General features: G+C 44.0%; 1 protein-coding gene across 1 annotated transcript in view; it reads right to left on the bottom strand.

Annotated features, from left to right (window-relative positions):
* Nucleotides 1-606: 606 nt before the first annotated feature.
* The window catches only part of LOC146074547 (uncharacterized), a 69,072-nt gene continuing 42,277 nt past the window's right edge, over nt 607-27,401 (bottom strand). Inside the window, exons 2-3 of the mRNA XM_083182793.1 lie at nt 2,061-2,360; nt 607-1,016 (exon numbers count right to left, since the gene is read on the bottom strand). Of these exons, the coding sequence (XP_083038919.1) occupies nt 907-1,016; nt 2,061-2,268 (318 nt within the window). The 5' untranslated portion in view covers nt 2,269-2,360 and the 3' untranslated portion in view covers nt 607-906. The remainder of the gene's footprint in view (nt 1,017-2,060; nt 2,361-27,401) is intronic.

Genomic DNA, 27,401 nt, shown 5'->3' with positions numbered 1-27,401 from the left:
ATGAGAGATTCAGAAAATGAGAGATTTGGGAAGAAATCTCCAGTTTTTTAAAGCGGCAATCATTTAAACTGCAAAATCAAACTGGTTTTGCAGTGTAAAATGATTGCCACTTTAAAAAAACTGGAGATTTCTTCCCAAATCTCTCATTTTCTGAATCTCTCATCCTATTAAATCTCACCCATTGTCTCTCACTCCTACTCACATCCTTACCTCCCTCTCGCGCTACCCTTTCATTCCTATTTTTCCATCTAGCACACAATCTTCCTGATCACCCCCCTTTCTTTTTCTCACTCTGGGCCTTATTCTGATCGGTGCGGATATTCCCGAATTGTTACGGTGCGGGCCGCACGCAATGCTGTGCGGCAGCGTGCGGGCATCGTCCGTAGAAACGCCCACGTGTCCTCCGCATTCGGACGGAGTCACTCTTTAAAAACAGGGCGTGTGTACGGACGACATACAAACCGTGCGTGTGCGGGGGAAACGTACAGATTCTTACACGGTCTTCCCGCACAAGCACGATCTTACCGCGTGAGAACGTACGGAAAGCTGTCCGTACGCCCCGATGCGGAGTATTTACGCACAATCCAACACAATTTTGTACTGAGTACACACAGCGATCACATGACCCACTTAGGCTATTAGGCAACCTCCTGAAAAAGGGATTGTTAGCAATTGCAATCAATTAAATGCTCATCTATACTGACCCACATTCCTACTACATTCATGACACACATTAACCCTTACAGCATGTGACCCAAACATACATCTAGATACACTATGTACATTTTGCTTATTTTAAACATTTTAAACAACTTACACATATACTTTAGCATGTTAGAAAAAAACACTGACAACTTTCAACTTTAAATAACAATTTATTCATAAAGAACATAAAAAAAAATAACTTTAAATTTCCCCCTCAATGATGTCGTCCATTAGGACCAACATTTCCCTCATCAGGCCTCGGAGTCTAAGGAGGGCCCCACGGCGACCCTCCTCTGCTTGGGCAGGCTCATCTGTGGAGGAAATTAAAAATGAAAAATGACTAATGATATTCATGCATACATTTAACATAGTCAAAGCTACATTTTAAACATGCATTCTGCGAGGTGTGTGTGTATATATACATATATATATATATATATATATAACTATATATATATATACACACATATCTACCTATATATATGAGACATACACCTATACATACATGCATACATACTACATGGAAAGCCTGATTTTGGCCCTCTACCCTTTACTCTGTCGAACACCTCACAGTCATACTGCTCCTTCTCAATCCAAACCCACCCATGACTAAGCTCTGAGAAGCATGTCACGCACTGCACCAATCACAATTCGGCAAACAAAGTTCAGTGTCTCTTATATGATGGAGCCTGGCAGGGGAGTTACACAACTCTCAGGAATGCTCAGTACATTTGTGCAATCAAGCATGGCTTGCCTGCTGATGGTGTGCTCCAGAAATCATTGTCAGAATGCCAGTTAGGGGAAGCTGCAGCACTAACCCACTCACATGCTCAAAAGCATTACTAAGACCAAATACACACACAATTATGGTGCAAAACATACATGCAGGCCGCAGGGGGTGGTTAGCTAGAGGAGGGCCCAGGGGCACTGACCACTTGTTACTCCAGTCTAAGCCACGCCTGTCCATACTCCATTTATGCCATACTGAATCTAGTTTACAAAGATCATTCACCAGTAAACTCTACTCACCTATATGAGGCTACAGATTGTAGGCAAGCAGCAGGGACATGAAACACTTACATTAGCAAGTCATCCCTTTCTTCCAGGATACAGATTAACTACACAGGTTCAGTGGCACTTAAAATCGATATGAAAGACATCCTCACAACCTGTGTCATTAATATGTGTCCTGGCTGAAAGGGATGGTTTGCCCACCCTATCTAACCCCAAAGTGTGTCTGTTGCTATCCCGTTTGTTTTGTCATTTTATAGTATTGTAAAAATCAATTGAATCACCAGTGCTACATAGCAAATAGTACATGCCAAACGGATAAATTAATCCTTATGTATACATACCAATTCCGGCCGCCTGGACAACCTCATCGGCCTCCACCTCCTCCTCAGGGGCCTCCAATGCTCCATCCTCGGCCTCGATGACGTCCTCCTCGGGTGGCAGTGCCTCCACAGCCCACCCCTCGTCATCCTCAATTTCCTGGGCCCCCTCCTCCGGGCTCCCTTCCTGCGGCTGGTCCTCCAGGGCCACCGCTGCCTCCTCCTCCTCCATTTCCTGCGCACCCTCCTCCGGGCTCCCTTCCTGCGGCAGGTCCTCGAGGGCCACCTCTGCCTCCTCCCGGGCCTGTCTTGCGCGAGCACGTGCTGTGTATGTGAAAAATCAAAAAAGTGGCAATTAGTGGTAATTACTATTAAGCCTTATCAAGCTATAAATGCAAAGGTTAGAAGTACAGATAATTGTACAGGCTAACAGCTCCTTAGTGGCCTTTACAAAACACAGCCTGTAACATGGCAGGTATGCTGTGACATTTGGCCCATTGTAAGCATCACAAGCATTAATCCTCCCCAATAACATATTTTATGACCATTACAGGGTGTCAAACAGGAAGTAGCACTCATATATTGTATGCCATGTTTAACTCATGGATCAGGCAGGTTACCTTATTGGTTGAAAAATGGTCATGTCAGCAATATTGTACAATTGGGCATTTAATGGGTAAACACTTACATCGAGCAATGCTGGCCCGTATTTGCTGGAGCTTATCAGGCTGGCGCCGCCTGAGATCAGACCATCGCCGCTCCAGCTGTGCGATGGTCCTGCGCACCTGGGTGCGCGCGAATATGCGCCTGCGGGCCGATGCATATGCCTGGCGCTTCTGCCGGTTTGTAATAAAAGGGCCGGCACGCCCCAGCCTGGTCTCCATAACGGAGACCAGAGTTCGCAGCTCCGCGGAAGAGAATGGGGCTGCTCTCCCATAGGCCGCCATCTTAGCAATGGCACACATCAAACAATCATGTGCTGTCATTGGTTGATCAGAGTGATATTTGGTATTAACTTTATTGTTCATTTTTACACTAACAGCGTGTATGCGCCAGAACAGACGGCTAACCCATTGCATCGCACACCCATCCTAAACAGTGTAAAATAAGATGGAAACATATTATACCTAATCTATAACATTCCACAAACATGGGTATAAGCAACAGGTGAAATAGTGTGCATCTCTAGACACTTACACCTAACTCAACAAGGTACCAAACAGCTAATGTATAATGAAGGCAGACCTTTTCCCAAAATGAGCCCATGCAGCCATGTGTACACTTACCTTCTACTGGGCCATATTACAGAGGTGGAATGAAAAGTAGCTAGCATCTAACCTGAATGTGGAGTGCTTTCACATGTGATTTGGATGGTAGCACTGATTACTTGTGGCTAAGTGGTGGACTGGATTGACATATGGAATGGGTAGTGTCAGTTGTACTACATAGCAAACAAGTGCACAGTACAGAAGTACATTCAAATATACATGTCATGTCTGACCTCAGTTGTATTTGGTCATTGGTGTTGGAATCTGCATTTAGCAAATAAATCACACTTACTGAGTTTGCCAGGTTTTCTGGAAATATTTCGCCACACCAAGGGGCGGGCCGTATGCGCCGCACGGTTGACGCTGGGGAACGGAACGCGGCCGTACGGAACGCAGCTTGCAGCTGATTAACGCCAATTACAGAAATAGTATTTAAAGTGGTCCTAGAAAGGCAAACACTTGTTGCAAACATGCCAGGCTCAGACTCTGAGGAAGAGCAGGTGGTGCAGAATCTGTTGTCCCGCATGATGGCCAACACCACATATGTACCCCTCAACCCAGAGGACCGAGCTGGCCCATCAACATCAGGCCAATCAGCAGCTGGGCCATCCTCAGCAGAATCATTGGGAACCCAGCAGGTGGCTTCCCAACAGAGTAGCCAGCCCAGCACTTCAGGTACAGCAACCGGTGCCCGTGGCCGTGGCAGTGGCAGTGCCCGTGGCCGCAGTGGGGCAACACGGGAACCAACAACACGAAACATGGCATTTGAACCGCGGGAGCTTGACATCCTGGTGACCCGGGCACGTGATTTAATTGAGTGTCCTGCGGTGAAGTTGACACACACAAGGAGATGGAAGATCTGGGAGGAGATAACGGCGGAGATTAATGCAGTGGCTCCACAAGTTCGTCAGACGGAGCACGTTAAGAAGAGGCAAGTACATGTGTGTAAAATTTGAGTAGGACAAGTCCAGTAATGTTTACATTCAATATTAGATGGAGTTGGCCAATGGGTGTTCACGTTGCTTGGACGCACAGACATGTAGGCCATGACATTGAATTGATAGTTATTGGAGGGTGACTGTTTTTGTATCTTCTAAGGATTGGTTTGAAAAAAGAATATAGTACGTTTGGTGTCAGTAGGCACATGTTGTATTATGTTTCAGATTGCAATGGGTGCTACAGCAAACATGAGGAGTAACATGTATTAATATGTACACTTTGATTGCAGGTGGCACGACTTCAAAGGCAACCTCAAGAAGAAATTGACCGAGCGGTGGCAACACAGCCAGACCTCTGGGGCTGGCCCCATGCCTGGCAAGCTGGAGCTCACCCCCCTGGAAGAGATGGCCCAGTGCTGTATAGCAGTGGAGGAGGTCCGGGGGGTGAGCACTATAGACAGCGAGTCCCCAGCGGAAGTGATGGCTTCTACTCTTGAAGGTAATTATTTGCCAGCCCATAAGTAGATGTTTTAAATGTTGCATGGAATGTGTGGTAATTTGAATTTTCTTGTTCAACAGCATCGCCACCGCTTGGTCAAGATTCTCTTGAGGAGGTTGTGGAGTCTGTGCCACCTGGCCCCAGTAGCAGGCCCGTGCAGCAGCTGCCAAGATTGTCTGCGGCTGAATTGTCCATGTGGGGCCGTGTGCTGGATAGTATTGTGCAGCAGGGAGAGTCGGCATTCGAGCGGGTGCGTAGGGCCGAGGAGGTGCTGCAGGGTTTGACCACCAGCCAGCAGAGTATTGCTGAGAGCCTGCAGGCTATGAGTGCCAGCCAGCAAGCTATGGCTGGCAGCCACCAAGCTATTGCTGATAGCCTGCAGGTGCTGGCTGATCAAGCCCTGCAGCAAAACGACCTCCTCCTCCGCCATAATGAACTTATGGTGGAGCTAGTTAACAGCAATAGGGCCCTAATGTCACCCGCTTCGGGTGCATTACCAACCTCATCACTCCCTGCTGCCAGAGGGGGAAGAAGATCCACCCCCTCACCAGCACGTGCTCCACATGAGCCACCATCTGACTCTGGCCGTGGACGAGGCAGAAGAGCTGCTGCACGTGGCAAGGAGCCTGCCAGGGGCAAACGTGCTCGCAAATGAACTTGTGTCCCCATTAATCTCCTCCGTTATGTCTTCCCAAATCTTCCATTGAGCTGTGTGTGTCAGCATCCTGTGTCCAAATCCGTGCCCAGGGTCACCACTTTTGCCCGCGGTTCAAATGTCATGTTTGGTTCCTCTGTTGCCCTGTTTCAGTGTGCTGTACTTGAAGTGTTGGTGCTGTACTTTTGTTGTGAAGCCACCTGATGTGTTCCCAATGATTCTGCTGTGGCTATTTATTCTTTATTATGTAATTTTTGTCCTGGTATGGTACCATTTGTTTTGTTATGTATTTTCAATTATTGGCAAAGTTTGTTTAATAAATTTTATTTTGGCCCCACAAATGTCTGTATTAATTTAGACATGCAGAAGTGGCATGTGTATTAGTATTAATATTATTAAGTTGTGTGCATTATTTGCAGTGTTAAAGTGTGTGACAAGTGCAGCATGTAATGTTCCCTTTAAGCTGCAATGCTTCCAATTGTAGCAGTGAGAAGCGTGTAATTAACAAGTCATGGGTAAAGTATGTGATTGTATTGGGTTCAGGTGACATTGGTTGAGGTGCGTCCGTCCTGATTAGGCGTTCCGATTGCCTAGCGCATGACCGAGTGGTGTCCGCAAAGCAAAAGTAACCTTTTGGACACCGCACATTTCTTCCCTTTTTGTTCGCGTGCATTCGGCGTGCTGTCCGAATGCACGCCTACCAATATATGTGTACTCCCCCGTGTCCGCCCATGTTTCCGCCCAGTTTAGCCCACTTTGAAACTACGCCCCTGTGTCATTCCGCATGACGCCCATAACACACCCCTATTGGCCGAATGTATGCGGTGCACAGTTCTGTACGGGATTAGTGAGAACAAGTACGGAGACCATGCGTGGCACATGCGCGTCGCGTTCTCCACGCATGCGCAGACGGCTAAAAAACGCCATCCGAAAGAATGCGGAAAAGTCCGCACCGATCAGAATAAGGCCCTCTCTTTCTCCGCGACCCCCTCTTTTTCTCTCACCCCCCCCTAATTATACATTGTAATGACAATTGTGTGTGGGTGGGAGGGGTCCCCTTTCAAAATTTTGCCATGGGGCCCGTGGGAGGGGTCCCCTTTCAAAATTTTGCCATGGGGCCCACAGTGTTCTAGTTACACCCCTGGTTTTAATCTTCTAATTACTCTTTCTAACAGTTCATGCAAATAAAGTCAAAAACATATATGGATGATGCAGTTATGTAGTGACAATGGTCTAGTACAATTAACAATGCAAAACACACATACTGTAATTGATAGGCGCTTCTTTTAATGGAATACAGTTCTAAAAAAACAAAAGTCTTTGGTAAAAGGTATTGCTGGTTGCTAGCGGCAGGGAGGTGTTCATAAGGGTGGGCACAGCATTAGGGGCTGCCTGTGCACCCCTAACGCTTAATGGCCCTTATTCAGATCTGATCGCAGTACAAACTTGTTCTCAAAATGGCAAAACCATGTGCACTGCAGGTGCGGCAGATGTAACATGTGCAGAGAAAGTTTCAACACACCCCACCCAAATGTAACACTCTGCACATGTTACATCTGCCCTACCTGCAGTGCACATGGTTTTGCCCATTTTGAGAACAAATTTGTACGGTGATCAGATCTGTGTAGCCAAATCGAAAATGTGAAATTAATTACAGGATTGGAAGAGACCTCATGGTGTCTATTTTTTAAGTGAAGTATTAATACTAGAGGGAGCGACCCAATTCCACCGGAAGTAACCTCAAGGTCCACCCAACTTGGACCCAAAGTAGATGCAAACCAGACCACCGCCTGACTGAGATGTGTAGCCAAATAATATAATTTAATATCAGGAAACCCACGTCCACCACTGGAGGTCTCCTTGCGTAAAGTCAAAAAACTAATTCTAGAATTTTTCCCCTTCCAGACAAATTTTATAATCAGATCAGTGATTAGATCGGAATAAGGACAATGTGTGCATGCCTATGCTTCCTGCTGAATACTATTGGGAACCACTAAGACAGTAATGCCATATAAGCACAGTATATGGTCCTACTAATGGAGTGGAGTTGGTTCAGCTACTGTACCCCTAAATACAGCTCTGTATGTGAAAAGTCCCTCGTTGTAAGTTGTGAAATAATAATTCTTCACACCTTATATTTATTGGTAAATTAAGCAAGTTAATTATATAAGTTTGTACGCAATGAAGATAGATATCTACAATAATAACAGCACACATTAATGCCTTTTTATATAGGTGATAAATTAGTCTGGCGAACACAATATTCACCTGCAATAATTGATTCCGTACTTTAATTCATGATTAAAATGGGCATGATTAACAAGCTCTTATGTTTGTTTCATGGAATTGTAACTGCTTCTGATTAGTCTGCTGGATTTATGAGGTGGCTTGTACAATGCACCTATTCATGAATTGCTTCTTTCAAGCTTGTACTTGCCGGTGATTCACTATGTAACAGGGCTAAGAGCCCAATGTCCTAGAAATAGAGAAAGACAGCATAATACAGGAATGCAATTTCCACGTCTGAACATGAATTTGATAAAATATAAAGATGTCAATTCAGGCAAAGATCCAATAAGGAAACATGCATATAACATGCCTACTGGGATATTAAATTATAGGCAGAACCCAGGACAAACAGATTTATCGCATGACTTGGTCATTAATGACTCTTTAAATATTTAGCTTTTTACTCAAACTAACATTTGAGTATATTTCATAATAAAGTCATTGAGCTCATCTAAACATTACTGACATGCCCTTAGAAAAACTGGTTACCAATAGTTCTATCTCTGAGTTTAAGGGGATTGTATATGCCTGAAATTCCTCAGACTAAGCACCTTGGGGGTTAGTCTGATTCACTTGGAAAGTGGCAAAACCATGTGCACTGCAGGTAGGGCAGATGTAACATGTGCAGTGAGAGTAAAAGCACATATACACATGACGATTTTCAGCTGAAAATCGGTCAAAACAGCCGTTTTGAGCAATTTTCGGCTGAAAATCGCCCAGTTTGTATGCCCCGCAGATTGCTGACTAGCGATGATGCGCGCTCCAGCAGATGTGGCGATGATGGATGGTTTTTCATCCATCATCGCCGGGTGTGTACGCCTGCCGGGCTGAAAGATTAACCACTTTCAGCCCGGCGGACCGCCCTGTTTTTTTTTTTACTGATTTGTTCTCAAATCTCAAATCAATCCCAGTGGGCATAGAGGGAGAACATAATAGTGTGCCAAGCGCAGCATGGCACCATGCCCGAAGCATGGTGAGCGCATTGATTCATGTGAGGACATGGTAATATAGTGACCATGTTGACATACAGTATGTCGACACAGACACAAAAGCAAAAACATTGTGCCGACCTTTCCCCGTGTCGACCTTTTCATGTGTCGACCATTTGCATGTTGGCCCTTTGCTTTTGTTCGCCATTTTGTCCATGTCGACCTATATCAACATTGTTCATGTGATGACCTATTGCCGGTTGACCAATAGTGGTCAAACTATTGCCTGTTGACTTAGACAGTCAGCCTAATAATGGCACAGTTTCTTAATATCATATACAAATAAATGTGTCATACTGTAAAATGGGTTTTGGAAAATGTGGTATAGCACCAACAGAACTTGTGTTGCTTTATTGTTGCTCCTTACAATGCACGCCTACCTCCACCAGAACTTCATCTTGACAATGCATATGGAGTTTTTAAATGCCACCTTTAGACCATTTTTGAATAGTTAAACTAATGCGACATACACACTGTGATGTAACAGAGCTAAAAATGTAGGTGATTTGTTTATATACAATATAATAATACAATTTGTAATAAAGATCAGTTATTCAAAATATGAAGTTAGAGATGCATTAACTATAATTAAAAGGATCACTGACCTCAGTGACAGTGGAGGATATTCAAGCTGTCACCAAGGGCCTGATTCAGACCTTCTCGCTAGGTTTTTGTAGCCTAGCGAGCAGGTTAACGTTCGCTAGGTTGTGATGATTACATACCATAGAAGGATTTCTCCAACTGTGCTTGCGCTTGCTGGGGCCCAACTAGTGCTTTTGTGGCTGCTCCCACTGTTTTTGTGGGCAAACCTATAAAATGCTGGGGGTCCACCGCGGAACTCCCCCTGCAGTCACCTGGGGTATGGCAACCAAAGGCTACCCTTCGCACAGTCCATACACAAGGGGACACCTCGCATGCGCACAGCGGTCTATCGGATGGGCTTCAAATCCCAACCGGGTGTGAATTGGGCCCCAAGGTCCTGTAACTACAACATAAAATGAGCCCTCAATGCGGATTTCGAAATAAAGTGGTTTCTGTAGCCAGGTTGTTGAATGCATAATGTTTGCATAGGATTGTTTTTTTTATTCTGTCATATTATCTATTATTCCTACTGTCATTACTCTGGTTGATAATATGAATTGAAAAATAGTAGGCATAAGTTGTTTACATTTTTAATATTAACTATTTTTGTTGTAACTTATTAGTTTTTTCTGAGTTATATTGTCACATACTTGTTTTATTATTTATATATCCCCATTGAGAAAATTCCAACTGACCAATTACAAAGAACCTGTAGGATCCTGATTAGAAAGTGCAATCCCACTTATTGCGGTTTGCGTTCCAACTGGACAAGTCATCACCAAACAGGAAGCTCTTGCCAGAAATGGTGGGAAAACAGGCACAAATACAAGTGCCAGCCATCATGTAATATATGAACTGGATCCTCCGGACTAACTTAATTGTATTTACTTTATACAGTTTATACTATGTTATTTTGTATTCTCTTATATAATTATTGTGAACATTTGATGATTGTAAACATTGTTTGGTTTTGTTTTACTGGATGTTTTATAGTTTGAGTACACCAGATTTTTCATTATGCATTATGGTAATTAGTTAACAATTCCATCCCCCAATTAGGGAATAGGGTATAATAACTCTACCAATGCACACAGTCCTCACACCCTGAGGAAGGATTACATATCGGAAAGGCGCATTGGTGTGAGGGGATTAATTTTCCGAGAGTGACCCATATTGACCTATGGCATCGGTAGGCAACTATCTTTGTCCCACTCAGCCTGGGTGAGAGGAATTTTATTTTTTGCCTATATAGGCCCCCTGTGAATTTATTCTCATTTTTTTTAATACTTTCATTATTGATTTTTTTGTATTCATGTTTGCTAACAATACACCACTTTTGAAGACCTACATTGAGTCCATTTTCAGACTTATTGACCGGTGTTGAAAGAAACCTTGATATGTATATAGGGAATATCTTCAAGGTCAGTACTTGACATTTGAGTGTGCACTGTGATATATGAGAAAGAGGCTGGATTAAAAAAAGATACATTGATGGGCACATAGGGACCAGTTCCCAGGTCAGTGACACCACCCAGGAATCTTTTCCTCCTCCGATCCTCCCAATTTATCTAATGAGGTATATTTTGTAAAGAAACCTTGATATGAACATAGGCCCAACACTCAGGTCAGTGTGGTCCAATAAGGATATCCAGGAGCTGAGATTTACTGTGAAGCTACTGTGAATCTGATCTTCGCTGGGTTATCATTAGAATTTTCTGTGTAAACTTGCAAATAGGATTGGTGTTCCTTAAGTGGATACTAATCAGAAGATCTCTGTGTGCTGTAATACTAAGAATCATGTTTTAGAAACATTAATCAGTTAGTGATTGTAGAGTCTTTCAGAAAAATATGGCACCATGTTATGAGAAACCTTTGAATGATTTATGATTAATACCTACATGTAGCTATACTGATATTAAATGATACATAATCTAATCATAATTCATGTATTGAGTGTATTGCATAAATCTTACAGATCAACAAATTGGTATGTGTTGTAAACAGTGCTGTTTTTGTAGGAAAATAGGTCCAGGAACTGTGGGCAGGGCAGATGTGTGCATACACTTTTTTAACACATAATGCCCTCGCAGTGCCATATATACACATAAGGCCACAATAATGCCATATATACGCATGCCATCAGCAGTGCCAGTTACACAATGCCCCCAATACCCACAGTAATGCCCGATACACAATGCTCCCCTGCAGTGCCAGATAAACAATGTCCCCAAGCCAGTGGTGCAAGGCCACATGCCACATGGGGTGCGACCATTGGAAATGGGGGATTGATACACATATTCCCCCCAACACTGCAGTGCTAGATACACATATGTCCACAATAGTGCCAGATACACATATGCCCCCACGGTGCCAGATATTTCCCCACAGTGCCAGAAACACTTTCCCCCATGGTTCCAGAATTTCCCACCAGGAAAGATTAGGGTAAGGTAATGAAGGGAGGGTTAGGCACAACAGGAGTGCATAGGGTTAGGCTGCAGCACATTATGGGGCCTACACACATGCCGATTTTGAGCCATTTTCTAAGCGATTTAGCTAGGTCGCTTAGAAACTAAGCATACATCGGTGTGTGTGTGGAGGCTAAACCGATATAGATGCGCGGCCCCGCGCATCTAAATCGCAATAAGAAGAAGAATGAGCATGTCCCATCAATCTAGTAAAATCGTTTAGCAAGACCCTGCATATCGGGCACCTTTTGTGTGGTGTCTTTTTTTTGTGCTCAAGTGACCACCGATTTTCTGCACATGCTGATGCTGTCAGCCACCACACGCTGTGAACCCTCCGGAGCTGGTAAGTACTATGCTATCCACTATGCACCACCAACGCACTGATCACAGGTGGGGTGGGGTGGTAATGAGAGGGCTCCACTGTGCCACCAATGTAAACTTTATGGGTGTCATGTGATGCGCGCTGCACCCGCTGCGCGCTGCACCCCCAGCGCAAGAATATGGGCACAATGATCTTTGGGGGGATGTGAGGCGACCACTGTGCCACCAATGTTATAAAATAAAGCATGCTTCTGGGTGAGGGTGGCATGTGATGCGCGCTGCACCCGCTGCGCGCTGCACCCCCAGCGCAAGAATATGGGCACAATGATCTTTGGGGGGATGTGAGGCAACCACTGTGCCACCAATGTTATAAAATAAAGCATGCTTCTGGGTGAGGGTGTCATGTGATGCCCGCTGCCCCCAGCGCAAGTTTGGGGAGGGGTGATGGCACATTGCAAAAGCCAGTCATGTGTTGTTAACTTGCATGCTCTGGGGTGATGGCACATTGCAAAAGCTAGTCATGTGTTTTTTACTTGCATGCTCTGGGGTGATGGCACATTGAAAAAGCTAGTCATGTGTTTTTTACTTGCATGCTCTGGGGTGATGGCACATTGCAAAAGCTAGTCATGTGTTTTTTACTTGCATGCTCTGGGGTGATGGCACATTGAAAAAGCTAGTCATGTGTTTTTTACTTGCATGCTCTGGGGTGATGGCACATTGCAAAAGCTAGTCATGTGTTTTTTACTTGCATGCTCTGGGGTGATGGCTCATTGCAAAAGCTAGTCATGTGTTTTTTTACTTGCATGCCATGGGGTGATGGCACATTTCAAAAGCTAGTCATGTGTTTTTTACTTGCATGCTCTGGGGTGATGACACATTGCAAAAGCTAGTCATGTGTTGTTTACTCGCATGCTCTGGGGTGATGGCACATTGCAAAAGCTAGTCATGTGTTGTTTACTTGCATGTCTATGATGGGGTAAATTGTCTTTCCAAACCCCCTAAAAAAACAGTGAATGTGTGCGCATGTACATGTGGTAGGGACAATAGATTGTAAGCTGACATAGTTTGGACTGCATATATGTTAATTATGTATTTACATTTTATACCATATTATTCACACAGAAATGGCAAAGCAGAATTCATCCAAAAAATTCACCACTGGGTTCATTGACATCTATCGGGCCCATGAATGCCTGTGGCAAATTACCAGCAAAGACTTTTCAAACAAGCAGAAAAGGGATCAGGCCTACAATGCTTTGCTGGCCTATGCTAAAGCCAACAGAAGTGATGCCACCATGGAATGTGTGAAGAAGAAGATAGCGAATTTGAGGACCGTCTTTGTGAAGGAGCACGCAAAAGTGACTGAATCGCAGAGTTCTGGAGCCGGTGCCGATGACGTATACAAGCCGACGTTATGGTACTACGACCAGATGCACTTCCTGCTGGAGAAAGATTCGAAAACGCATGGACAGAATAGCATGGATCCTGTGCCTCCAATTAGGCAAGAGGAGGAGAGCCAGGATCTGGTAAGTTTGAACACATATAGATATGCGACATGTCATCATTATTCATGGTCCTAACGTATTTTCTTTTATTTTACAGGATGCTACTCCGGAGCTGTTTGTGGAGACGTCCGAGACTACAGAGGCTGCAGATCAAGAGTGTGAGGAAGTCGAAACCTCAACCTCTACCCCCCTGCCAACGCCACCACCCAGGCAGAGGAAGAACACAGCCAAAAGATCTGTAGCCGGCAGCTCTGAGCAATTTTTTCAATTTGCGGAGGCAAGGCTTAATAAGCCTATTAATTCAATTCAGCAGTTTTCAAATACGGTAGACTCGGAGATGCGTTCAATGGATGACGACACCCGTCGGAAATTCAAATGCATCGTGTACGACGCAATAATTCGGGCCCAGGATAAAAACATTCCTGATGACCTCAAATTAATGCGCGACCCGATGCATTACGCATCTTGCGGACCCTCGCAACAGTATCCCTACCACCAACCCTATAGTAATCCGCCGGCAATTCCTCCGCAGCTTGCCCCTCCTAACACGACGGGAGCCCCTTCACCCAACCCGGCCACATCAGTCACCACCAGCACTCTGTCCAGTGGAATGTACTCAGCGTTCTCGAGTACACAAGCACAGGACGATGCTGTTTATTATCCGTTATAAATTACCAAAAAAATTCTAAATTATTTAAGTTGAAAAAATTGCTCTTTCTTCCATGCGTTTTCGAATCCTTGTAGACTATAATGTCTGCTTGGATACGTCATTTGGCCCTGACTCCAGAATGATGCGATATCAGTCACTCTTGTGTGTCCTTCACTGAAGACTGTCCTTACCTTTGCTATCTCTTCTTTGCACATTTTGTGAGTCATCACTTCTGTTGGCTCTAGTATACTGTAGTGAGTTTGTTGGCCTGATCCCTTTTTTTGTTTGAAAAGTCTTTGGGCCAGAGGCATTTCTCGGCCTGATATTGTTGATGAACCCAGTGGTGTTCACTTTTATACTTTTATAGTATTTTCAATAAATTTTAAAAAACACGGTATGGTGTCATTTCATTTCAAAATGTTATTTATTGTTAATTTTAAGTTCAATTATGTACAGGTATGGTTCCTCTTTGCAATACTTCTCCTGACTTCTCTCCCCTTGAAAAATAATCTTTTTCAAGGGGTGAGGAGTGAAGAGAAAGTACTGCAAACACTCTGGTAAGGTGCTATTATGTACAGGTACTCTTTGCAACACTTCTCCTGACTTCTCTCCCCTTAAAACTCCCCAAGAACTCCCCCAGCCCTTTGAACTGCCTATTTTTATTTAAATGAGTTTATTTTTTCTTTTTCCCATGCTTGAGAAGAATCTGGCATGCTTAAATCGCTAAGCAGAATCGCTGAGGCATATCGCTGACATATTTTGCACATTCTAAGCAATATAGATGATTTTGTGCTCAAAGGAAATCTGCTATGCTAAATCTGACATGCTATATCACTGGCCAAAATCGGTATGTGTGTAGGCCCTATTAGAGTTGGCTGTGGGGGAGGAAAGTCAGGGTTAGGCTGAGGGGGGAAGGGAAGGTATAGGCTACTGGATGGAAGATTGTGGTTTTAGGCTGTGGAAGGGAAGGTCGAGGATTAGGCTGCAGGAGGGATGGGAGGGTTTAGGGTTATACTGCAGGAGGTGAGTATAGTAGCAGCCAGCCCTGCCACACAACTGCCCCCATCCCCGCTCACCTCAGTGTGCGGGAGCCTGCTGTCGGATGTGTGCAGGAGGATGTCGTCGGTTGCTCCTCCTGGGCTGTGAGGGAGGCAGGCTGCAGATTGCGTGCAGTGATGCCACACGCCTAACGCCGGGTTACACGGATTCCCCATCAGCGTCTCTTTTTCCCTTCCTTCACTGTGTGTCCCTGTGACATCAGCCAATCAAAGCTTGCGGGCCGGCTCCTGATTGGCTGCCGGCCCATGAGCTCGATTGGCTCGTGGGCCAGCAGCCAATCAGGAGCTGGCCCGCGAGCTTTGATTAGCTAATGTCACAGGGACATACAGTGAAGGAAAGGTAGGAGAGACGCTGATGACAGGGACACTGTGTGAAGGTAGCGAGAGACATGCGGTGCGCTCTCCTATCAAAACGAAAGGAAGCAGAGGCGCGTCAGAGCGGGGCAGGCCGCAGAGGTCCCGGAACGCCATTCCTGCTGACGTCATTTTGCAAAAGAGCTTCAGGAACGGCGTTCTGGTTCGTTCCGGCACAAAATAGCCCTGGTTGTAAACTATTTACCATGCACTAATATAAAAAAGGGAATTTTTGATAGTGCGCAAATCCTTATATACCAGTCCTTCCGTGCAACTACAAGTCCCAGAATATGATGAGGTGATCTTTTAGCAACACCTTTCCTGCACTTAGGTCTAATTGTGAACAACAATAAAAAGGAGCGCTCCATCGTGCAATTATCAGAGTATAAAAGTTTTTAATTTCTAAAGAGTTTCCACGATACAGATGGTAGAAAATCATGTACCATGTAAAGTGGTACCAACACCGCTGCTCACATTTTTAGCCCAATTGGCTTATTTCTCTTTCAAATTTTTTATTAACAATGTACACTTTTTTACGAAGAATTTTCATAGATGTGAATGCCACTGTAGCAGGCTGAAAACATTTTCCTGTGGTAAATATATAGAGAGAGTAATGTTGCCTTCTGAAAAATAGCTCAAGTGCAAAACTAGTAAAAACGTTTTATAATGTATGTCGCCAGTGCTGTTTACATGTGTTTTGCTCTCATTAAACATTAACTAAACACATGTACTAACTGCAAGTATGAGACATTCCAGTTTCTATTACAGACATTGCAGAGAGAGTACAATATACATTATGTGCCATTCACACGCTTACTTGCAGCCCTAAAAAAAAATTAATGACAGCTCTGTCTAAGGTACGTTAAAATGTCTCCTAAATTCAATGACACATACTCTTAAAGCAATCAAGGCAATTTATATGCTTTAAACCTGAATAATATATACATACCCACTTAGAGCACAGAACATCGTACTCTCAATCAAGTAGAATGAGAGTCAGCAGGAAATTCAATTTAAGTGACTTATAGAAAAAGTTAAAGAATCCTGACAGTAAGACAAACACATTTATACCTTTATTATGACACTTCAGTATATTAACATAGTGTCAACTCAGCTATTATTAAATCATATCATAATTGCTTTCTGGATGCTTTAAATATATTTCTGCTGATGTGCAACATTTGTTTTTGTAACATCTTCAACTCCGCTGTCTCTACAAATGTAGATGAAGTAGCTGAGAGGGAAATGGTATTGATCTTTTCCCAGCAGCTACCATAAATGACAAGCTGTTTTTTTTTCCTTTTCATAAAAGTGAGAAGTAGGAACGAGATGCTGGAATGCATACACTTTTAAGGGACATAAGATAGTGAACTGTCATCATGGGTTCAGATGAGATGACTCTGGTTTTCAATTAGGTATTGCTAAAATAATGTGGATATTGGCACTTTTGGAAATGAAGTTTGTTTGCTGTTAAATAATGCATAATATAGAATATAAGACTATGGGGTTGATCCTGTTAGTCTGGAAGGGTGCGAGTTGCCGTTCGGGTACCGTTTTAATGAAAATGGCACCCGAATTAAGCCTAACTCGCACCCTTCGCAGGGCCAAATTCGGTTAAAATTTCTCGCACCCCTATGGAGCTGCAAGCACTTTTAAGCGAATTCGGCCCATCATAAATGCGGCCCGTGTTGCGATGATTCGCACTTGCGAATCATCCGCAACCTTCGGGACTAATAGGATCGACCCCTATAAAGGGTAAATTTACTAAGCTGGAATTTCTATTGATGATAGGATTTTGCCCATTGCAACCAATCAGATTCAGGGGGAGATTGTCTAAGCTAAAAATGCTGTAAAAACCCCGTTATCTGGGTTTTTACTGCATTTTGGGATGCTGTAAGCATCCCCCCGCTGGGTTACCGTGTCGGGGGGCATCGCCAGAAAAATCTGGCGATGCCCCATAGAAGCCAATGGGCTTCTACCACATCCCACCGCCGCCCCGCACGGACCCCCGCCATCCCGCATCACCCCCTCCTCCCTCACCTGTGTCCGGGCAGCACAGAGCTGTGCTGCCCGGACCTGTGACCTCCTCCGTGCACTGATCATCTTCCGGGTGCAGGGAGGAGGAGAGCCCGGTGCAGCAGCAGCAGCGCCGGGTGTGGGAGGGAGGGGGCAGCCGCCAGGACCTGCTGGGACCCGGCGACTCTTACCGCAAAGGACAGCTCTTAACGCAAGAGCTGTCCTTTGCTATAATTATCGCATATGTTAGAACATATGCGATAATTATAATTGCGATGGGCGGCGAAGGGGGGCGGAGATTCTTAGAGAATCTCCCCCTCTATCTATTATCTTTTAGAAGGTGCTAAATAAATAAGGTGTAGAATTGGATTGGTTGCACATATCATATTCAAAAGAATTCCCATCTTAGTCAATTTATCCCTAAACATCTTTGGGATTAGTCAGATGGATAAATTATTATTGCTTCCTCTTAACCCTTTCGATTATAATTCACATTTAAATAAGATAAGTCACATTAAATGTGGACTGTACTATGCTCTGACCAATCAGAATGGTTCATTCATTCCCATGAGTGTCCACAAGTGAGCTTTCAGCAATGTTATGCAACATGTGATAATGAAAATGGCACCCGAATTAAGCCTAACTCGCACCCTTCGCAGGGCCAAATTCGGTTAAAATTTCTCGCACCCCTATGGAGCTGCAAGCACTTTTAAGCGAATTCGGCCCATCATAAATGCGGCCCGTGTTGCGATGATTCGCACTTGCGAATCATCCGCAACCTTCGGGACTAATAGGATCGACCCCTATAAAGGGTAAATTTACTAAGCTGGAATTTCTATTGATGATAGGATTTTGCCCATTGCAACCAATCAGATTCAGGGGGAGATTGTCTAAGCTAAAAATGCTGTAAAAACCCCGTTATCTGGGTTTTTACTGCATTTTGGGATGCTGTAAGCATCCCCCCGCTGGGTTACCGTGTCGGGGGGCATCGCCAGAAAAATCTGGCGATGCCCCATAGAAGCCAATGGGCTTCTACCACATCCCACCGCCGCCCCGCACGGACCCCCGCCATCCCGCATCACCCCCTCCTCCCTCACCTGTGTCCGGGCAGCACAGAGCTGTGCTGCCCGGACCTGTGACCTCCTCCGTGCACTGATCATCTTCCGGGTGCAGGGAGGAGGAGAGCCCGGTGCAGCAGCAGCAGCGCCGGGTGTGGGAGGGAGGGGGCAGCCGCCAGGACCTGCTGGGACCCGGCGACTCTTACCGCAAAGGACAGCTCTTAACGCAAGAGCTGTCCTTTGCTATAATTATCGCATATGTTAGAACATATGCGATAATTATAATTGTGATGGGCGGCGAAGGGGGGCGGAGATTCTTAGAGAATCTCCCCCTCTATCTATTATCTTTTAGAAGGTGCTAAATAAATAAGGTGTAGAATTGGATTGGTTGCACATATCATATTCAAAAGAATTTCCATCTTAGTCAATTTATCCCTAAACATCTTTGGGATTAGTCAGATGGATAAATTATTATTGCTTCCTCTTAACCCTTTCGATTATAATGCACATTTAAATAAGATAAGTCACATTAAATGTGGACTGTACTATGCTCTGACCAATCAGAATGGTTCATTCATTCCCATGAGTGTCCACAAGTGAGCTTTCAGCAATGTTATGCAACATGTGATAAGGTTTTTCTTTTTTATAGTTACATTTTTAAAATAAAGTTTTTTATTTTATTTTTATTTTACAGGAGCAGGAGACTCCTGTGTCTGCCAGGTCATGCTAGCATTTCTGATTATCCAATACTATTATGACCCATAAGCCCCAGAAAATTTGAGTATGACTGAGCTTGCTGGGATATATTATAATAATAATAATAATAATAATAATAATAATAATAATTATTATTATTATTATAATGATGATATTTATATAGCACGTTTCTCCCAAGAGGATTCAAAGTGCTTTACCATTGTCTTTACAGCTCAAAATACAAAACAAGCTTAACAGTAGATATCAGTAAAATGCTTGAGTAAATAGGTACGTTTTTAGTCTATTTTTAAAGGATTCTACAGTTGGGGCTTCTCGCACTGTAAAGTATAGTATTTATGTGCCTGTAAAGCATAGTATTTATCAAGAATTATATAATAATTAACTGCATACCCATCAGTGGCGGTCTGGGCTGGGGGGCAGGGTGCCATGTGCCCCCCCCGGGTCGCTTTATCAATTAGTACTGAGGGACGCCCGGTGGTCCACTGAGTATTGGCTACCTCCTCTGGTCAGTGGCACGGTCTGCGGCTTTAAGAACATGGCTGCCAGCCTCCTCCACTGAGGACATATCTAGACAGTGCAGGAGGCCACTAGAGGGTGGGGCTGTGGGGGAGCTACCTACACAGCTGTATACAGTCAGCTATATTTATACACAGTCGCAGACAGAAAAGATACATTTTACCACAGCCAGGTGTCTGAAATGAATTATTGTACAGGATGAGTATACCTTTTTTGGAAATGTTCGGGACCAGAAGCATTTTGGATAAGAGATCATTTTGGATTTGGGAAAACATTTTTTATACTCACCTGGAACCCTGACAGTCCCCAAGCGGTTCCCTGGCATCCATTGCTCCATATATCTCTAATCTCATCTCCATTCATACACCCTCCCGCCCTCTACGGTCGGCTGACGACTGTCGTCTCTTCTCCACCCTGATCACTGCTTCACATGCTAGAGTACAGGACTTTGCCCGTGCTGCACCGCTTCAGTGGAACGCACTCCATCGCTCCATTAGACTCTCCTCGACCTTGCAAAGCTTCAAACGGGCACTCAAAACTCACCTATTCATCAAAGCGTACCCTTCTACTGCATAAACTAGCTGGTTCTCTGACCCCTTGCCTGTTTACATCCTGCTATCTAGCCACCACCCACTTGCTTGCACCTCTTGTAATTTGTCTGTCGCCCCTTCCTACTAGAATGTAAGCTCCTCCAAACAGGGCCCTCTTCACTCCTGTTGTCAAAGCCCAATTCTCTTCACATTTCACTCGCAGCTCTCCTATACTCAAACACTCAGTGACCATCTTCGTCTGCATACTCATCTCCATCATTGACCTCAAGGGCGAAATGTAATAGGGTGCGATTTTTAGACAAAAAAAAAATCGCACCAAATCGCACCTTTAAAAATCGCATTTTTTGCCGCGAATTCGCATATGTAATGAGATGCGAATTAGCGGCAAAAAATGCGATTTGCCGCGATTTCGGGCGATTTTTAGTCATGAAAATGTGCGCATTTTCAGTCATGAAAATGTGCGCATTTTCATAAATGCGATTTTGTGCAAAAAAAAAAAGTTTAAAAAAAAACGGCGTGGTGTCCCCCCTCCTAAGCATAACCAGCCCCGGGCTCATTGAGCCGGACCTGGTTCCAAAAATACAGGGGGGACAAAAAGCATAGGGGTCCCCCGTATTTCTGAAACCAGCCCCGGACTCTTGGACCGGTCCTGGTTCCAAAAATACGGGGGACAAAAAATCTGGGGGTCCCCCGTATTTTGAAACCAGCACCGGGCTCCAACAGCCCGCGGTGTCATGCCACAGCCGGGGGACACTTTTTATACAAGGTCCCCCGGCCAAAACATGAGCACCGTGGCTGGTCAGCCTTGGACGGGGTACCTGGAGGAGTGGGGACCCCCCAATAAAGGGGTCCCCCCCAGGCTTCACCCGTCCAGGGCTGAAGCCCGGGGCTGTCACCGGCGTCCGTGGCCAGTGGACGCCGGCCTGATAGGGTTAAATCCATCATACATATCATTACATTGCTTTTTACTGGCGAACTACAAGTGCCAGCAGACCTCCCCCGCATGCTGGGACTTGGAGAACCACAAGTCCCAGCATGCGGGGCATTAATGGGCCCGCTGGGACTTGTAGTCCACCTGTAAAAAGAATGTTTATAAAAAACACACACACAGAGAAGTACAAGTTTATTACACACACACACCTCACTTTTACACCAGCATACTTACCATTCCTGGATCCAGCGCTGGTCTGGCTGCTTCACAGCCGGCTCCCCCCGCACTGACAGGCAGCGGGGAGAACCGGCTGTCTCCGTTGCTTCTAACAGCTTCTGTAGCGCTGTCCGAGTGCTACAGAGGCTGAGAGCGTGATTGGCTGAGCTACAGTATGCGTCTCCATGGAGACGCATAGCTCAGTCCTGATTGGCTGAGCTATGCGTCTCCATGGAGACGCATACTGTAGCTCAGCCAATCACGCTCTCAGCCTCTGTAGCACTCGGACAGCGCTACAGAAGCTGTTAGAAGCAACGGAGACAGCCGGTTCTCCCCGCTGCCTGTCAGTGCGGGGGGAGCCGGCTGTGAAGCAGCCAGACCAGCGCTGGATCCAGGAATGGTAAGTATGCTGGTGTAAAAGTGAGGTGTGTGTGTGTAATAAACTTGTACTTCTCTGTGTGTGTGTTTTTTATAAACATTCTTTTTACAGGTGGACTACAAGTCCCAGCGGGCCCATTAATGCCCCGCATGCTGGGACTTGTGGTTCTCCAAGTCCCAGCATGCGGGGGAGGTCTGCTGACACTTGTAGTTCGCCAGTAAAAAGCAATGTAATGATATGTATGATGGATTTAACCCTATCAGGCCGGCGTCCACTGGCCACGGACGCCGGTGACAGCCCCGGGCTTCAGCCCTGGACGGGTGAAGCCTGGGGGGGGGACCCCTTTATTGGGGGGGTCCCCACTCCTCCAGGTACCCCGTCCAAGGCTGACCAGCCACGGTGCTCATGTTTTGGCCGGGGGACCTTGTATAAAAAGTGTCCCCCGGCTGTGGCATGACACTGCGGGCTGTTGGAGCCCGGTGCTGGTTTCAAAATACGGGGGACCCCCAGATTTTTTGTCCCCCGTATTTTTGGAACCAGGACCGGTCCAAGAGTCCGGGGCTGGTTTCAGAAATACGGGGGACCCCTATGCTTTTTGTCCCCCCGTATTTTTGGAACCAGGTCCGGCTCAATGAGCCCGGGGCTGGTTATGCTTAGGAGGGGGGACCCCACGCCGTTTTTTTTTTATAAAAACACTTTTACACATTTTTATTAACAGAACCATGCACAGATCTCAATGATCTGTGCATGGTTCTGTCAAATTCGCCTGTCAGAACCTGGTCTATTTTTTTTGCGATTTTTGGTAACATTTACCAAAAATCGCACCCTATTACATTTGCGAGTTGTATACTTTATAATGGGAAAACATCTGGATGCGAATTGAAATGTGACTAAAAATCGCACTTCTAAAAGTGCGATTTCGCGGTAAAAAGTGCGATTTTTTACCATGATTTTCAACCTATTAAATGTGTGATTTTCGGAAAATGTGCGATTTCGGCCGTTTTTGACCAAAAATCGCACATGTCTAAAAAATCACACCCTATTACATTTCGCCCCAAGTCTCTAGTTGTATGTTGATTGAGTCCTCACTACTTATATTTAAGCTGTAATGTGTATTGAACTGTGGCCCTCTTTATTTGTACTCCTATTTTTGTTATTTATTCAATGTTATGCCAAGTTTTGTCTCTCTGTACTGTTCCTTTGTACTCCTTATACGCCTTACTTGTGGCGCCTTATAAATAAAATTATAATAATAATAATCCCCAGCATCCATCGCGTCCATCCTTAGAGGCATCCCCTGTCCCAATGATGCAGTGCACGGGTGACATCATGAAGTCACATGCGCAATGCGCCATCAGTATCAGGAATGCCTCTGAAGATGGATGCTGTGGTGGCCAGGGACCAGGTGGGTATGAAAAAACGGTAAAGGGGGGTAAAAAAAAAAGGGATATTACGAAAACCTATGTTTTTCAGAATATTTTGTTTTTCGGCTATACATATGAGGGATACTCAACTTGTACTACCATATTTACCAGACATAAACAAAAATAAAAAAGTAAGAAAACATAAGTGACATCAAGTTCTGCTAGTAACATTTTTAAAACAACCCAATTAGTTAACAAACTAAAAAAAAAATGATTACTTTTGAATTATTAGTGTGCCCAATTGTAATCAAGAGATAATACTTTGATCAATTTGATTATATAAAAATGTATCACTCTAATCAGTACATACTGTATAAAGTCATTTTAAAACAATCCTGTAAAAAAAAAAGTATATATTAAACATTGGTTGAAGTTGACCTACTTGAATTGAAAATATTAAATTGGATTTGTTAGGGGTAAATTTATCAGACTCTGCATCTCAGATGTGAATGGGATGTGATAAAGTCATCCCTATTTTTACTGCGCTATTTGAGTACACTGCAAGAAGGCATCAAATATCACAGAGCTGTCCAAATATGCAGTGACAAAATGTGGCATAACTAAATATTTGTAGGCCACATAGCAAAAGTTTGTAAGGGCTCCTATGTACAGTAGCATCCAATGGTAAAAAATGTATACATAAATGTCACTTTGGGCAGGATGTATTAATATACCTTCGCTTGACAGCCGCCACGATGCTGCCGCATATGTACTAACATATGCGGCTAGCATCGGGTTGCGGTGACGGAGACCCCCGCGATACCTGTGATGTGGTCTGCGGGGGTCTCCGTCACATCCCGGCAGCTCCCAGTGTCCCGCTGCGTCTCCTCCTCCCCATGCAGCCGGATGTCCTGCCGGCTGTGACACCTGCTGGGGGAGACAAAGGAGGACGGGAGGGGGGGGGGGGGCGCGCGGACGGCGCGCGGCCTTCTATAGGGTATCGCTACCCTCTCGCGAAAATGGGGCGGACGGGTATTGGTACATAGGAAAATGCGATAAAACCTCCACTTTACCGCATTTTCCCTTTAGTACATCCCGCCCTTTGACAGGGAAGGTGGGCCCCTTTCAGCGGTGGGCCCCATAGCAGCTGCACTCCCTGCACCTAAGGTAATAACACCCTAGCATACACAGTATGTATGTAATATTAAACCCCTTCCTTTTGCAGTGGATGATAACAAACAAGGAGCAAATTGACAATCAATATGTTTGCATGTTTCACTTTTGAAGCAAGCAACATAGGCTGTTATTCAAAACAATCTACACTGTTTTCAATCAAAGTAATTCAGTAAAATTGCCCTTTAGGGCCTCGCATAATTTGTTTTGTTAGCATACTGTATGTATATAAATGTATAAAGTTATATTGTACCAAGCTATGTTCTTGTTTCTATAGATACATACAGTATGAATGCTTAATATATTAGTAATGTCACAATAAAAGAAACAATTATTCCCACCACTGGGCCTTAAAGTCCAGGAAATAGATTTCATAGATATATAATTAAATATGACAGCAGGCAGATTTGCTTCTTTCTTGTCACAAAAGTATGACAACTTAGTAAAAAATGCAATTATATCTCCGCTGAGATCAGCCATACATATGAGTGAGCGGAACAGCTGTTTTCCTGTCACTGCGATAGAAAACTGTATTCTTGAAAACTTCTGGAGAAAGCTGATCCGAGGATAGTGGACACAGTATGTACTATTGATATTTAAGACACACCTGAAGTCAAACCAAAAGCAGATTCAGATTGTCAAAAGTTTTTACCCATGGAAAAAGACCTGAGAAAAAAAAAATACCACACAAAATATAAACTGGCCCCGTAACAACATGAACAGAGGGTGGCATATACAGGCAATATGGGGGAAAACTATCATGAAAAAATAGTATTTGTTGTGATATGACCAGCAAAATGTAATTGTAAATGTATTGATTTTTCTGGAGTAACACACATAACTCAGTAGATGCTCATGCCAAGGTCAGTATGGCCAATACAAAGAGCTGGCATCGTCCAGTCCCTTCTCATGATCAGTGTTTTGTAAAATACACTGGGGCAGATGTATTAAGCCTTAACAAGGGATAAATGCAAGGGTGATAAGGAGAGAGAAATGCCCAGCCAATCACTTCCATGTTACAGGCTGTGTTTGAAAAAAGTCAGTAAGGAGCTGATTGGCTGGATGTTTATCTCTCTTTATCAACCTTGCATTTATCTCTTGTTAAGGCTTAATACATCTGCCCGACTATGCCTTATTGAGATTTCTCTTTCTAGCAGTTGTTTTGTTGGTTTTTGTTTTGAGGACACTGCATTAAGTATATGTACATAGGTATTTTCAGTATAGACACCTACAATAAGTACCAATTGAAATGTGCATCTCTTTGGTGACAAGTGAGTTCATAAACTACTGTACATTATGTCTGTAAGTGATTTCTGGATGTTGATTTGGAACAAATGACATCTTAGGAAAAATACTTTAAATCATCCCCCATAGGAAGAAATGCCATAGGACATTGCCTAGTTTTCACAAACAGATGCTATCATGTATAAACTCTATACATTTCCCTTTAATAGAGTGATTAATTGTCCCTGTTTCCAGCTCACTAACCCTCTGTTTCACCTTGTGGTGAATGTACTGGGTTTTACAATACAATGCCACTGGGAGACTACAACGTCTGAGGCGTTAACCTCACAGCGATAGGCTGCAAATTATGTTATGCAGCTGGGGATTAAATGGAGGCATAAATACAAGTTTGGCCAATTCTGTACTCATTATTTTTATTTTGCTTGAAAAAGGAAGACCTGTTAAGACAAAATACATGACAGTATAAAAACAGTCTACATAGTACTATTGATATATATACACGGTGAGATTCCTTTGCTATTCGACTTGCTATTCAATCTTTGCTATTACTCATGTGCTATTTACATACAATTCATGCTATCTGCATTAGATTTCCACTATATAGTCATTGCTGTCCTCTCTATCTGGGTTTCGATTTGTGCTGTACTCGGATCGCGCATCGGGATTGCAAGGTAAAAAACCTGTGCGATCTGCATGCAATCCCGATGCGATTTTGACTATATAGTCAAAATCTCATGCTGGATTGTACCGTGTGTACTCACCATATGACTAATACAAACCATCCAAATGTAGTGGTTTAGGCTGGACAATTCTGTTTAGAGGGTTCTGTCTCTACAGCTTTGTCCGGAAATTAATAGCTATTTTCTGTCCACTGCATACTGAATAGTATAGATGCAGAATTCAAAACAGGGCAGTCATCACGAATATTGGAAATGCCCCTGTGATGTGTGGCCACGCCCCTTCTTGTGCTCACATCACTGTTTTACAATTGTCCAAATTCCCCGACTTAAAAAAATTGGGAGGTGTGCTAACATTTTACTCTGCAGATGAGAACATACCGTATTAGATTTCTTTTAAAATACTTTATTGGTTCAAAAGCAAAAACAAAAACTATATAATAACCAATACATCGTCTGTGTGTATGTGTGTGTATGGGTGTGTATGTTTGTCAGCCATAGTTTTGGGCCTAGCTCTGAGAGGAAAGTCCATGTGTTTAGAAAGCAGAACACAAAAGGTTAAAAATCATCCTATAAAAAAGAACAGCAATTGTATACGGGACTATTAAGCATGAAATTCGTGAGTTATCAAAGTTACCTCCAGGAAGGAGAATGAATCTGAAACCAACTATCGAATAAAAGAGAGACAAACCAGATGAGAAACCAGGCTTGCTCCAGAGACGTAAATCTAAAGTGTTTGTTACAATAGTCCCAAATTGGGCATGTGAAATTAATAAGAGCATGGGCAGTACATAAGAAAAGTTGAAATCTAAGGAGTATATCCTTTAAAGTAAACAAGCTACTGTACAGACTGAGCTCTCAAGGCCTATTAAAAGTAGCCTCCACTCCAACTAGCGGCCCACAATGTCACTGTGTTACTGACTTGGATGGCCAAATAATGAAGCCTAATA

This window comes from Crinia signifera, chromosome 4 (genome assembly GCF_055691185.1).
Source record: "Crinia signifera chromosome 4, ASM5569118v1, whole genome shotgun sequence".
Lineage (NCBI taxonomy): Eukaryota > Metazoa > Chordata > Amphibia > Anura > Myobatrachidae > Crinia > Crinia signifera.
The sequence above is the reverse complement of the archived record's forward strand: the minus strand, read 5'-3'. Positions and strand labels throughout refer to the sequence as shown.